The sequence below is a fragment of the Haliotis rubra genome, unplaced genomic scaffold (genome assembly GCF_003918875.1).
Source record: "Haliotis rubra isolate DU_JTF1 unplaced genomic scaffold, ASM391887v1 Scf11, whole genome shotgun sequence".
Lineage (NCBI taxonomy): Eukaryota > Metazoa > Mollusca > Gastropoda > Lepetellida > Haliotidae > Haliotis > Haliotis rubra.
Window position 1 is genome coordinate 3,124,370 of NW_025765003.1, and position 15,600 is coordinate 3,139,969.

Sequence of the window (15,600 nt, forward strand, 5' to 3'; positions counted from 1 at the left end):
CACTTAGCCCCTTGCATGCATTTCCTGTGAGGTCTCATTGCATAAGATTGTATAGGGACCATTAATTTATAATAATAATAATAGTCCATTTATCATGCACATTTCTCCACGCATAATGCATGCTCGAAGCACCCAAACAATCTGATTATTATTACCCCGGATAGCCAAAGCTGCCTGTGAAGCGTTGAAGGTTAATAGTCACATGACTTATTCCACCGTGTACGTATTTTCTGCTGGGTGAACAGAGGCGATTTTGAATAAACTCACTTGCCTATGGTGAGCCCACACGTATCACGTGCTTCATCATGAGACAGGAATGAAGTCCTAGAAACTCTCAGGAGTCAAGCTGCCAAACACAGTCACCTATCCAAGGACTCTCCATGCTCAACTGATGGCCCTTGTGTATTGTTGTACTGACTGACTGAGTTTAGTTTTACGCCGCTTTTAGCAATATTCCAGCAATATCACGGCGGGGGACACCAGAAAGTGTATTGTTGTATGGCTATGAGCTTGGAAATTTTTCTTCTGACTGTTTAAATTCAAAGTCTCCAATTCAATTCCAGTCTCTGAAAATATATCAATAGATATTTGTCATTTTATTAAAATACAAAAATACTTTTCGCACTGCTGCCATAAACATACAAACATTTTCCAAGAGTGAGTGAGTGAATTTATTTTTACGATGCTTTTAGCAATATTCCAGCAACATCAGGGCAGGGGAACCAGAAATGGGCTTCACACATAGTACCCATGTGGGTATTCGAACCCGGCTCTTCTGCGTGACGATGCGTGACGAGCGAACGCTTTAACCACTAGGCTAACCCACCACCCCATTTTCCAAGAAGCATGCATCATATTTTCAGCTTTTCTCATGAAATAGCGCATGAAAATTGTTTAATGTCTTTGCATTGGTCTGTGGACCCTTGAAACACTACATTCTGTGATATAATTCAAACTCTGGTATTGTTTCAAGGAAGTTCACTCCCTCACTCTTTCATTAAAGTATTCATTCATTCATTCATCATTCATTCAGTACCAAAATCACTCCTTTGTTGCATTCACTCTGACATCATACATTAACTCATGATCTCACACTCGGGCGGTGGGGTAGCCTAGTGATTAAAGTGTTCGCGAGACCCGGGTTCGATTCCCCACATGGGTACAATGTGTGAAGCCCATTTCTGGTGTCCCCCACCGTGATATTGCTGGAATATTGCTAAAAGCGGCGTAAAACCCAACTCACTCACTCACTCATGATCTCACTCATTCCCACCCGTAGAAAACAATGTCCCCTCAGATGATTAAAAATCCAACACAGCAAGTATTCAGCAATATTACAGCTGTTGTAAATGGGACGGTGCGGTAGCCTAGTGATATTGCTGGAATATTGCTAAAAGCGGCGTAAAACTAAACTCACTCACTCACTCACCTGTTGTAATTGATGGAGCACAAGAAGCAGCGATTCAGGTGGTCGGAGTGACATCATGCTCATTCACACATCATACACATCCATCACTATAGGCTTACCCGGGTCTTCGGGGTGACGAGCAGAGACTTTAACCACTGGGCTACCCACTGCTGCACTTGAGAATGTAGAGCACAAAGTAATTAGAGCTTTTCACGAAAATTTTTAAAATTTCATTTTAATTTCAGGTTTGGAAACAGAGATAAATCTTGGCCTTGTATCGAAGAGAGTTCAGCCGGACAATGTGTTTGTGGTGATGCGGTCTTTCAAGGATGTGTCGAGCGTGTCAGAGGTGCACATGGACGTAGTGAACGGGGAGAGGGACCAGCACTCCCTGGAAACTATACAACATTTGAAGGAAATTATCAACAATAATGTGCCAAATTCCAACATTGTTAAGTTTGAGCTGCAGTGGACGCCGTATGACTTTGACCCCGCGAAGGTTCATGAGCATGATCAGTACATAGAGAATCTCCGTGAAACCATTCAAAAGGAGCTGAGAAAAAAGTTGCAAAGCATCATGGACAACTACAGCCCGACCATCTTACCATTCAGTGAGTCATATGCATGTGTTTTCTATTAGTTCAATGTTATCTCGTCTTAGTACATTGAACCTGAGTAAACATTACCTATATGTTCTCTTATGAAAATGTGTTAGTTCAGTCAATGGAGTTGTATTGGCCTGCTCTTAGAGTTAGGCCTGTTAGTTTTATCTAACTTATACCATTTTCTCTTTCTCTCAAGGAATCACATTTCAGGAAATATACACAAACCCATGCATTGATTTCCATTAGTCTCAGAATGTGAAATTACCTCCCCTTGTTTTTCGTTAACATTTTACCAGGAAACCAAAAGTGAAGATAAAGAAACCGTAAGGGGAGGTAACTCATATTGCCTAGGAAGCAAAGCTTGCACCTGTTTGGATGAACATGAAGACATCCTCTCCAACAGAAATAATTTTGATGGCCTTCTTTTCCATCTTAGTCAGTTTTTCAGTGTTAAATTTCTCTATTGTAATTAATGGGACAGGCCGTCATGTTGAAACTATACCAAACCCAACCTTGAGCCTGTTTGTAACTCACATACTAATTAATTCATTAGAGTTGGTAGTGTAGCAAATCACACTGGCCTTGGAAAAACAATGGCAGGTAATTTAAGATTTACAAGAACCACTGGAATCAGAGACCATATAATAAATTAATAGAATATTTATATGGTCTCTGCTGGAATGCTTCAAGGAATTTGAGTCAGTTTACTGAAATGCGAGCCTTGGAGATAAAGAGGAGGAAATATTTGTTGCTGCCATAAAATTCCCTATCCCCACAAACCTTGTCCACATAACCTCAGTGTGCGATATAGTTTCCAAATTTTGCTAGCCAGTTGGGCTAGTTATGCCTGAAAGTTAGTAGTCCACCACAAAATAATTCACAATCTTGCATGATTTAAAAATGTATTAGAACTTAACAAGTTGGAGAGAGTGATATATTTACAAAATGACCCCATGAAAATTCACTAGCCAGTTGGGCCAGTGACTGTGGAGATGTACTGACCCGACTGGATTTTTACTGGCCACGTGCTAGCAGGCCAGTGGCTATTTCACACACTCCATAACCTTGTCCAAAGAGATTAACTCCATCCACTAACTGGCAAGATAAGGATGTCAATTGTGGGAAGAATACTGGACTGCCACATTGTCTCTGAGTAATCATTTTGATAGAAACAATGAATTCATGTTTAATTAAAAAGGAGCCCCAGTGAGTTGGGATATTCAGAACCCGAGGAAATGTAGACCTACTTCATTTAGGGTTTAGCATTGCAGGGAGGGCTGGACAGAAGGGGAAATAATGTGGTTCAGGGACTGTGAGACAACCTACATTGCAGGGAGGGCTGGACAGAAGGGGAAATAATGTGGTTCAGGGACTGTGAGACAGACTACATTGCAGGGAGGGCTGGATAGAAGGGGAAATAATGTGGTTCAGGGACTGTGAGACAGACTACATTGCAGGGAGGGCTGGACAGAAGGGGAAATAATGTGGTTCAGGGACTGTGAGACAACCTACATTGCAGGGAGGGCTGGACAGAAGGGGAAATAATGTGGTTCAGGGACTGTGAGACAACCTACATTGCAGGGAGGGCTGGACAGAAGGGGAAATAATGTGGTTCAGGGACTGTGAGACAACCTACATTGCAGGGAGGGCTGGACAGAAGGGGAAATAATGTGGTTCAGGGACTGTGAGACAGACTACATTGCAGGGAGGGCTGGATAGAAGGGGAAATAATGTGGTTCAGGGACTGCAGAGACAGACTACATTGCAGGGAGGGCTGGACAGAAGGGGAAATAATGTGGTTCAGGGACTGTGAGACAGACTACATTGCAGGGAGGGCTGGACAGAAGGGGAAATAATGTGGTTCAGGGACTGTGAGACAGACTACATTGCAGGGAGGGCTGGACAGAAGGGGAAATAATGTGGTTCAGGGACTGTGAGACAGACTACATTGCAGGGAGGGCTGGACAGAAGGGGAAATAATGTGGTTCAGGGACTGTGAGACAGACTACATTGCAGGAGGGCTGGACAGAAGGGGAAATAATGTGGTTCAGGGACTGTGAGACAGACTACATTGCAGGGAGGGCTGGACAGAAGGGGAAATAATGTGGTTCAGGGACTGTGAGACAGACTACATTGCAGGGAGGGCTGGACAGAAGGGGAAATAATGTGGTTCAGGGACTGTGAGACAGACTACATTGCAGGGAGGGCTGGACAGAAGGGGAAATAATGTGGTTCAGGGACTGTGAGACAGACTACATTGCAGGGAGGGCTGGACAGAAGGGGAAATAATGTGGTTCAGGGACTGTGAGACAGACTACATTGCAGGGAGGGCTGGACAGAAGGGGAAATAATGTGGTTCAGGGACTGTGAGACAGACTACATTGCAGGGAGGGCTGGACAGAAGGGGAAATAATGTGGTTCAGGGACTGTGAGACAGACTACATTGCAGGGAGGGCTGGACAGAAGGGGAAATAATGTGGTTCAGGGACTGTGAGACAGACTACATTGCAGGGAGGGCTGGACAGAAGGGGAAATAATGTGGTTCAGGGACTGTGAGACAGACTACATTGCAGGGAGGGCTGGACAGAAGGGGAAATAATGTGGTTCAGGGACTGTGAGACAGACTACATTGCAGGAGGGCTGGACAGAAGGGGAAATAATGTGGTTCAGGGACTGTGAGACAGACTACATTGCAGGGAGGGCTGGACAGAAGGGGAAATAATGTGGTTCAGGGACTGTGAGACAGACTACATTGCAGGAGGGCTGGACAGAAGGGGAAATAATGTGGTTCAGGGACTGTGAGACAGACTACATTGCAGGGAGGGCTGGACAGAAGGGGAAATAATGTGGTTCAGGGACTGTGAGACAGACTACATTGCAGGGAGGGCTGGACAGAAGGGGAAATAATGTGGTTCAGGGACTGTGAGACAGACTACATTGCAGGGAGGGCTGGACAGAAGGGGAAATAATGTGGTTCAGGGACTGTGAGACAGACTACATTGCAGGGAGGGCTGGACAGAAGGGGAAATAATGTGGTTCAGGGACTGTGAGACAGACTACATTGCAGGGAGGGCTGGACAGAAGGGGAAATAATGGTTCAGGGACTGTGAGACAGACTACATTGCAGGAGGGCTGGACAGAAGGGGAAATAATGTGGTTCAGGGACTGTGAGACAGACTACATTGCAGGGAGGGCTGGACAGAAGGGGAAATAATGTGGTTCAGGGACTGTGAGACAGACTACATTGCAGGGAGGGCTGGACAGAAGGGGAAATAATGTGGTTCAGGGACTGTGAGATGGACTAGAAGAATGTATTCCCTGTTGTATTAACATCAGTAAAAGTTCACAAATTGGAACTGAAAATTTTCACTTTTCATATTGATATATGGTTGATAATTTTGTTTGTAGCTGAATAATGAAAGATCAAGTGCACACTGATCAACTGATGATAATAATACATTGCTTCAAACATACATTGCGAGTGAGTGAATGAGTGACTTTGGGTTAATGCTGCTTTTAGCAATATTCCAGCAATATCACAGTGGGGACACCAGAAATGGGTTTTAACCTGGGTCTTCAGCATGACGAGCTAACACTTTAACCACTTGGCTACCCCACCACCCCTGTAGAAGTGACTTGTATTTTGGATAACAGGACCAATAGAAGTTTTAATTCTTAGTTTCATATTCAACATTTATTATATTTGAGATTACAATTTTTCAGGAAAGTACAGATTCAAGTACTTGTTGCGGTTAAGTCTAACCTAAACAGCTTTAATGAGAAAGTGTAATCTGAAATATAATGTATGTTGCATTTGACCAACTCCTTAAAGTCATAGTGTTTGCATACTTTTCTATTATTGCATTGATTTCAGTGTTAAAAAAGAATCATAATACCTGTGAAGTTAAGAAAACAATTCATTATCTTTAAACAAAATATATTCTTTCTTTCCAGCTTGCCTGCGAAAATATATTCAAAACAAGTCATTGACTACATCATTCTAAACTATTGCTAAGGTTGATCTTTCATGCCATGACAGATCAAGTATATTGACATGAAAGAAAAAAGTGTTCTTTACTTATTTTGAGTACTATAACCTCAGTAAATTATATGATGAAAGATACCTGTGAAGATCCGGTTTAGAATTGGTCTTCAGTAACCCATGCTTGTCGTAAGAGGCAATCGGGATCGGGTGGTCAGGCTCGCTGACTTGGTTGACACATGTCATCGTATCCCAATTCCAGACTTATGTTCATGCTGTTGATCACTGGATTGTCTGGTCCAAACTCGATTATTTACAGACTGCTGCCACATAGCTGGAATACTGCAGAGCGTGGCATTAAACAACGAAAAACAAAAACTTCATGAAGGAGCAAGAAGGAACACAAACTATGTTATCAGAAAAACAAACATGTTATCCATCTCCAGAATCAAAGACGATCCCACATGTTTTCTAGACATTCCAGACAAGATGTACCAAGAGGTGAAAGCCCACACAACGTTGTGCCACAACCTCCAGCACATCTACACACCAACACTGCCAGTGCTGAGTCGCCTCTCTGCTTACCTCACCAACTCCGATGAAACCCCGATGGTGCTGGTGTGTGACACGGAGGTCGACACACATGCCTTCACCTCCCACGTGGTGTCGCTGATCACAGACAAGAACACTGCAACTGTGGTCCGCTTCCTCGGACTGACCCCGGAGAGCAAGAGCATCGGAGCCATGGTGGCGGGAATGTGCAGGCAGATCGGACACCTCTACAGTCAACCCGTCTCATGTTTAGATCTGGTAAATATTGATGTAAATATTGATATTGATGTAAATATTGATATTGATGTTGGTATTGATATTGATGTTGGTATTGATATTGATGTAAATATTGATATTGATGTTGGTATTGATATTGATGTAAATATTGATATTGATGTTGGTATTGATATTGATGTAAATATTGATATTGATGTAAATATTGATATTGATGTTGGTATTGATATTGATGTAAATATTGATATTGATGTTGGTATCGATGTTGATGTAAATATTGATATTGATGTAAATATTGATATTGATGTAAATATTGATATTGATGTTGGTATTGATATTGATGTAAATATTGATATTGATGTTGGTATTGATATTGATGTTGATGTAAATATTGATATTGATGTAAATATTGATATTCATGTAAATATTGATGTTGATGTTGAAACATTCTGCATACAATGAAAAAAAATTATACAATGAAGGAAATATATTCAGTTTGGATATATTTGCTTTAAATCTTACGTCCAAAGCTCTCTTAGTTTGTAATATTACTATTCTAATTCTGAGTCCATATTACATGCAAAACCAGACAACCATGGTAGTGCTTGACCCAGATCAGATGAAAAAGATAGAGAACTTTAAAAGACACAAGCAAGGTTATACCTGAGTAAAAACAAAAAGCTATTGTTATGCATATTACTTCTGTTGGTGAGATATTACAGGTATGATATGATGGACTGAGATATTTTTTAAATTTAACAGACATTGATCAACACCCAGATTCACTCACATTCTGCACTAAAACATAAAAAGGTTTAATATAGACTCTTCAAACATAGATTAAAGCATTCAAGAATCATGGTTGTACTCATTAAATCAAGATCACTGAGCTTCAGAAATCTACATATCTATATTAGCTGTATATATATAAGCAATATTTCGTTTGATGATAGTTCGATTCCCCACATGGGCACAATGTGTGAAGCCCATTTCTGGTGTCCCCGCCATGATATTGCTGGAATATTGCTAAAAGCGGCGTAAAACTAAACTCAGTCAGTCATTTGATGATATACCTGTTGTGGATATAATGTTTTGAAGTGATTGAATTTTAGGGTTGTTTTCAACACTTTAATTAAAATACAAAATCAGTGGAAAGTTAAACAAGTTAAACTGCCAGGATAAGGAACAAATACCCCTTAAAACTGGATTTTACCTAACAATTACAGATGTTTATAGAATAGAAAGCTTGGAGTCCAAAACATGATGATTGTTTCATCACATCACAATCAAATAACCATTTGCTGATTGTTTGGGTTTTTATTGTTTCATTACATCACAATCAAATAACCATTTGCTGATTGTTTGGGTTTTTATTGTTTCATTACATCACAATCAAATAACCATTTGCTGATTGTTTGGGTTTTTATTGTTTCATTACATCACAATCAAATAACCATTTGCTGATTGTTTGGGTTTTTATTGTTTCATTACATCACAATCAAATAATCATTTGCTGATTGTTTGGGGTTTCATTACATCACAATCAAATTTTATTGTTTCATTACATCACAATCAAATAACCATTTGCTGATTGTTTGGGGTTTTATTGTTTCATTACATCACAATCAAATAACCTTTGCTGATTGTTTGGGGTTTTATTGTTTCATTACATACTAATCAAGCCATTCATCACAGATTCTGTTCAAAAAATCTGTGAAAAATTGATCTTACCCTTATGATAACATTTTAGTCATAAGAGGCGACTAACGGGATTGGGTGGTCAGGTTCGCTGACTGGGTTGACACATGTCATGGTATCCCAATTGCGTAGATCGGTGTTCATGCTGTTGATCACTGGATTGTCTGGACCAGACTCGATTATTTACAGACCGACGCCATATAGCTGGAATATTGCTGAGTGCGGCATAAAACTAAACTCACTCACTCACTCAATGAAGTAACTAAATAAAGCATAAAAATAGTCACTGACTGAATCATCTCATTTATCATACTGTGTCTAGTGACCACACATCAGAGTGAGTGAGTATGTTTTTACGCCACCTTTAGCAATATTCCAGCAATACCTCGGTTTGGAGAACCAAAAATTGACTTCACACATTGTACCCATGTGGGGATTCGAACGTGACAAGTGGATGCTTTAACCATCAGAATACCCCACCACATCAGCAAAATCCTATCTAAACTTATTGGGAACATTTGACAATTTCTTTTGTGATAAAGAAGCAATATATGCTTAAAAATAGTGTTTGCTTGATCGCCTCATGTGAATATTTAGTGGACTCAACAATTGCAATCCATGGATAGTTTGATGCATCGTTTCAGCCCTAACTTTATATTACTTTTATTGCGTCAATAACACTATCAGTTATGTGATTTTTAGTCTGTCTCACAGTCCCTGAACCACATTATTTTCCCTACTGCCAAGCCCTATCTGCAGTGCTAAAGCCCTAAATAAAGCAAGTCTAGATTTCCTCAGGTTCCTGAATCTCTAGTCTCCCTGGCTCCTTTTCAATTTAAATGGGCTTGTTTGTTACTATCAAAATTATATATATTCCGAGACTAAGCATTAGTCCATGTGATTTTCTTCAGCCTAATTTCCATGAGTTGATGCAGCATGCCAGCGAACAGCGCCCTCTCATCATAGTGCTAGGGGAGGTAACTGAGTCAGTGACTGACTGGGTGCCGGAACAGCTGCCTCCTCATGTCAAGGCTGTGGTCTTGACCTCCAACCATCAAGTGGTCCAGGAGATGAAACGCCAGGTGAGATTGTCTTCTGCTGAAGTGAAAGTACATACAAACATAAAGTTGCTTGGTTGTTTGATTGGTTGTTTGATTGGTTGTTTGATTGGTTGTTTAACGCCCCATAGCAATATTCCAGTTATATGGTGGCGGTCTGTAAATAATTGAGTCTGGACCAGGCAATCCAGTGATCAACATCATGAGCATTAAATCTACCTAATTACGATGACATGTGCCAACCAAGTCAGCGAGCCTGACCATCCGATCCTGTTAGTTGCCTCTTACTACAAGCATGGGTTACTGAAGAACAATTCTAACCCCGATTGTCACGGGTCCATACAGAAGTAAAAGTACATACATGCATCCATCGATCTACTCGTTATATGGCTGAAATAATGCCAATGATATGAAAAATCTTAGCTACCTCACTCCCATCAATCCATCCATTCATTCGCATGCATGCACACACACAAAGATCAAGTCTTGCCTCAAGTCAAGAAATATTTTTTGTAGGTCAATGAAATTTGGTAAGTTAAAGCTTAGTTTGGGGGATCAAAGCGAAAATGAGTTATTAAACCTGTCATCAGTTGTCATACATATAAACTGATGTACAAAAGAAAGTTCATTACTCCTGGTGTTTTGGTATTATTTTCCCCACTGATGATGTAAATATTTGAAAAGTATTTTGATTGTGTCGTACAAGTCACAAACATTGTGTACATGTTGCCAAAATATTTACGTTATTAAAATCAATGCCAGAGCAACAGGTGTGTACTTACTTTTGTACATCAGTATGACAAATGATGACAGTGCTTGAATAACAATTGTTACATTGAACTGTAGGCAGATAAAACAATATGTAGCAGGGCATGGACATTAACCCCATTTGTCATGTGGACAAGGCGTGAGTTTGGATCAAAAGGTTAGTTGGTCGAAAGACAGGACTGAGAAATGTTCAGTCTGCTACAAGTACACTAAAGGCATCAAAGATGTATGGACTTGTCAGTGCCTGTAGGAAGTTCATTCATTATGTAGTTCTGCCTGATTGAGGACTGAGAAAACACCCTGTCAGTTTGGAATTGAGGATAATTGTCCTGAGGTGCATATGACTTTGTTAGATAGCTAGTGGCTTATGACTTTCTGTATCTGTCCTTTCAGGAGAACCATCAACCACAACCAATGCCATACTCAAACATCACCTTGTCATTTGCCGTTGTCTTTTCTCACCAGTTTTGATCAAATATTAACGCTGAAGGGGTCGTTGTCGGCACAGGTACTACAGATACGTACATCAGGTACGTTTCTGTATACAGATATGTACCCTAAACAAAGTCAAAATACAGAAACGTACCGGTACCCTAAAAGCCAGACGAGTCCATATTCTGCAATCTAAAACCAAAACCGTATGTAGTTGTTCCCGTTCAACTGATTCCGAGTGGTATTCAAGTGCATCGCGAAATATCCATTACTGTGTATTCTCATTACTTACATAACGCAATCAAATGTATCTAATACTACAGTATGACAGTTCCAGTCAAGAATACGACACAATGGGAATGGAATCAGCCTAGGGTACGTTTCTGTATTCTCATTATGGCCAAGGTACATATCTGTAGTACCCGTGCTGACAACGACCCCTTCAGCAATATTAATAATATTCCAATGACTATTCTCTTCATTTAGATGCCAAGAGATTGTTTTGTTCAAGTGCCATCCTTGCCACCTGAAGCGTCTAGTGAGATGGTGAAGAAAATGACCAAGCTCTCCAGTAATGAAGATAGCACAATTCCTTCTGTGATACATGACCAATCTCATAAAGCAGTTGCCTCCCTTGGGGTGCAGCTATTCTGTGATTTGTCAAGCCTTTCTGTGATATCCAGCGATCAACCCACTGGCAATGAGTTATCGTTCAATCAACTGTTTCTGAAACTGGAGAGCATGTTCAGTCATATCATCGTGTCAAAACTAGTCTGTTTTCTCTTACTGACACAGTCAGGATTGTCAAGTTTTCATATCGCAGCTATTTTGTCCCAAGATGAAGAAATATTGAAAGCACTGAAGCTTACAGATCCGACAAAAGTTTTCCACACATTGTTTTTGATATGGTTAGAGGTGAAGACATTACTGCAGCCATTTTTACACATTTTTACCTTCAACGGTGTTTTGCTTCATGTTTTGTTTAGTACACCTTTACGTACATTGCTCATTCGAAGGTATTTAGCAGACAAAGGTGGAAAAGACGTCCATCAAATTCTTTGTGCTTTCTGTGAAAATGTCGTCTGTGATAATCAAGAGCAAGCTACAAAGCGTTTGTTCTTCTTGAAGAATTTTGAAATGTTGAAATATATGGAATACCCCTTCCAATATGCACAGTGCAGAAGGGAACACTTCAACAATAAGTTTATATTCAATATGAACTGGCTTAGGACAAAGATTGCAGCTACAAGCACGCTTTGTGTTTTGGGAGATATGGATGAACAACAGAAGATAAACCCAGAAGTCAAACTTCTCTACCAAGCCATTGCATTGTCCGCTGGGGCGCTAGATATCTGTCACTCTCAAATCTCCAGTCAGTTCCTGTCTAGATTATCAGAAATACTAGACCATTCCCAGCACACAAACATTGGGAAGCTGTTACATGGTATCCAGGCTGAGACAGATGTTCGTCTGGAGGCCATGTCTACATGTCTGCGACATCCCAACAGTCAGATCCCGGCACCTTTTTCAGACGATGAACTTTGTGGTTTGTATTGGGTGCCGGGTCATACTAATTTTATCATAAGTCTGTCTTGTAACTCAGGCGAGATAACCGTTTGGGATAGAAAAACTCATAAATTTGTTCGCAAGTTAGTAGGAGTCCATCGCCCCCAAGATTTGAAAATGGTTGATTCATTTCAAGCTGTGGTTCTGTGCAATCGTGAACTGTTAATATATGACCTTGATCAAGGATGTCTGGAAACAAAGTTTCGGGGAGTGCTGAACCTCAAGCAGCCAATGTTTGGTGTTCGGAATAATGAAAGCGTGATCACCTTGTCCAGAAACAGAATGTACATCAATGTCCTTGACATTGAGTCAGGCGACACTGTGGCGACATTCAAAGCTGGTGAGGATCGTTTTCTCAACAGCCTCCTTATCAGTAAGAATGGTAAGATTCTTGTGTGTGGTGATGAGACACAGAAACCGTCACCTCTGTTGGTGTGGGAGCTCCAGGAACGGCGTCTACTCCATGACCTGCGGATGGCCCAGCATCAGTTCATCACCAGCATCATGGACATCACAGACGATGGTCACTATGTTGTCTGTGTGTGTGAGGTAAGAAATGCTATTAAAATTCAGTGTTGGTAATTTTGTCATCTTAAGTCGTCTAGTGGATATTATTTTTGCCTGAAGAACAGATGGTCAATGCATCAAACACCTGGCCACCACTTTGGTCTTGTGGATATTACATCTGTATAGAGAGCGAAGGTCAGGGGTTTTGTCATGGGCCGCCTTTGTGATATAGTGGACAGAGTGTCTGCCCAGAGAGCAGACGGTCAGTGATTTTATTCCACTGGGTTCTTCCTGAGAGCAGAGTGAGGGAGTGAATTTGTTTTTATGGCGCTTTTAGCAATGTTCCAGCATTATCATGGCAGGGGACACCAGAAATGAGCTTCACACATTGTGCCCATCAGGGGAACTGAACCCGGGTCTTAGGCATGACGAACATGGTCTCAAGTCATTGTTATATGAAGTTAACACTGTCTACATGATAAAAACAAGTAAAAAGATTCATTTTGTTATTGTTTCACTGAATATACTAAATAATACATCAAATGCTGACTTGTATTTGTATTCGTTACCCAATCTTTGTGATACGCGTCATATTTGATTCATAGTTTATATGTTGCAGCCCAAGAGGTATATTCCAAATTGGGAATCTAGATTATATCATATAGATTATATGGTCTCTGGCAAAAAATAATAGAACAACCCATAGCTAAGCCTTGCTCCAAGACTGTAAACCAGTCTGTTATTTTGTATTCTTTTTAGAAATGTTTATTTAAATCATTGTTTATTACCTGAGAGGCTTGTGCAAGTCTACCCATAGCTCTGTGGAACAGCAAGTCAAAACCATTCATAAGGTGTTGCATGGAGGTATGTTAGCTAATGTTATAAATGACGTAACTATCTGTTGTGTCAGGAGTTGGAATCAACTGCCCCGAACTTCCTGGTGGTGTATGATCTGGTCACTGGTCAAGTCTTCAAGATCTGGAAATGGGAACACAGCTGCACATGTCTGGCCGTTGTCTCGGCAACCAAGTCAGTGGTCAGCATGCTGGACACTGGGGATGTATTGGTGTGGGACCTGGAGTCAGGGAGCGTCAGGTCAGTTGCCTTGCAACCACACAACACCCGTGAAGATCTGGGTTAGAATTGGTCTTCAGCAACCCATGCTTGTCGTAAAAGGCGAACCTGTGAAGATCTGGGTTAGAATTGGTCTTCAGCAACCCATACTTGTCGAAAGAGGCAAACCTGTGAAGATCTGGGTTAGAATTGGTCTTCAGCAACCCATGCTTGTCGAAAGAGGCAAACCTGTGAAGATCTGGGTTAGAATTGGTCTTCAGCAACCCATGCTTGTTGAAAGAGGCAAACCTGTGCAGATCTGGGTTAGAATTGGTCTTCAGAAACCCATGCTTGTCGAAAGAGGCAAACCTGTGAAGATCCGGGTTAGAATTGGTCTTCAGCAACCCATGCTTATCGTAAGAGGCGAACCCATGAAGATCTAGATCGTAAGAGGCGACTAATGGGATCAAGTGGTCACACTCGCTGACTTGGTTGACACATGTCATCCCAATTGCTTAGATCGATGCTCTTGATGTTGATTACTGGATTGTCTGGTCCAGACTCGATTATTTACAGTCCGCCTCCATATAGCTGGAATATTGCTGAGAGTGGCATTAAACAAGAACCAAACCAAACCAAACCAAAATATAGAGGTTGACATCCACAAATTCTTGCCTTTAGGGACCAGTCATTTATTAAGGTGGGGGTCAGCATCAGGGGAATTATGAAGGCGTAAGACTATACTCTGAAATGTGATGTTCCTCAAAATAAAGAAGTTGACATCCATAGATTCTTGCCCTTATGTGTAAGATTCACTTCTAAATGCCGATGAGATTCATGTGCACACTGTTCATTTGAACTTGACAATAGAGTGGCGTTGTGAATGCGACAAAACGATAGATTTGGTACTTTACTCACTCACTCACTCACTCACTCACTCTGACGCAGGTTTCAAATGAAGGGGGTGAATGCAGTCTGTAACAACATAATCTTGGCGTCTCAGTGCCACATGTGTGTCACGTGGTACAAAGGGGAGAGCATCCTGCCTAATGCCAGGACAATCTGTGTATGGGATCTGGAGAAAGGTTGGTGGACTGACTCACAGCACTGCAATATTTGAACCGTCACAGTTTACTATGTGCATGAAAATAGAGCATGGAAACAACTTCTATCCACTGCAAATCCAATCTTTTTCCCTCTTTTGGGGATATAATCTTTTATGATTCCCAATCTTTTTCTCCCTTTTGGGGGGTAAAATCTTCTAGGATTCCCAATCTTTTCCCCTTTTGGAGGTCAGTTCATGAGATCCTTTTTACAAATTGTCTAACCTAAGTCTAACCTAAGCAGAATAAATTCAGAAGCAGCTAATAACATAAATCAATTTCTTGCAGGTTGTATGGAGGCTGTTGTCTGACACTAGTATATAAAACCAACGTGTAATCGAGTTCTCCTCCTATTTACCTCCTCTATATTTTGACTCCATCATCTTAGGTCTTCCAGACGAGGCAGAACGACATCCTCACCTTCAGTTTGACATCTGTGGAATCTGACATAAATCATCAGAGTCAGGGAGGATGGATGAGGTAAAACCAACGTGTACGGAGATCCCTACCAACAGGCAGAACGCCATCATTCAGGTGTGAGTCAGGGAGGATGAGGTGCTACGGAGACCCTACCAACAACAGCGCCATCATTCAGGTGTGACGTGACATCTGCCACAAACTAACGGACCATTTT

The 15,600-nt window shown here is 41.1% G+C and overlaps 1 protein-coding gene across 1 annotated transcript in view; it reads left to right on the top strand.

Annotated features, from left to right (window-relative positions):
- The window catches only part of LOC124285681, a 30,469-nt gene extending 15,170 nt beyond the window's left edge, over positions 1–15,299 (top strand). Inside the window, exons 5-11 of the mRNA XM_046721956.1 lie at positions 1,654–2,019; positions 6,471–6,805; positions 9,391–9,561; positions 11,224–12,852; positions 13,721–13,905; positions 14,812–14,948; positions 15,255–15,299. Coding sequence (XP_046577912.1) covers positions 1,654–2,019; positions 6,471–6,805; positions 9,391–9,561; positions 11,224–12,852; positions 13,721–13,905; positions 14,812–14,948; positions 15,255–15,277 — 2,846 coding nt within the window. The 3' untranslated portion in view covers positions 15,278–15,299. The remainder of the gene's footprint in view (positions 1–1,653; positions 2,020–6,470; positions 6,806–9,390; positions 9,562–11,223; positions 12,853–13,720; positions 13,906–14,811; positions 14,949–15,254) is intronic.
- Positions 15,300–15,600: the final 301 nt, after the last annotated feature.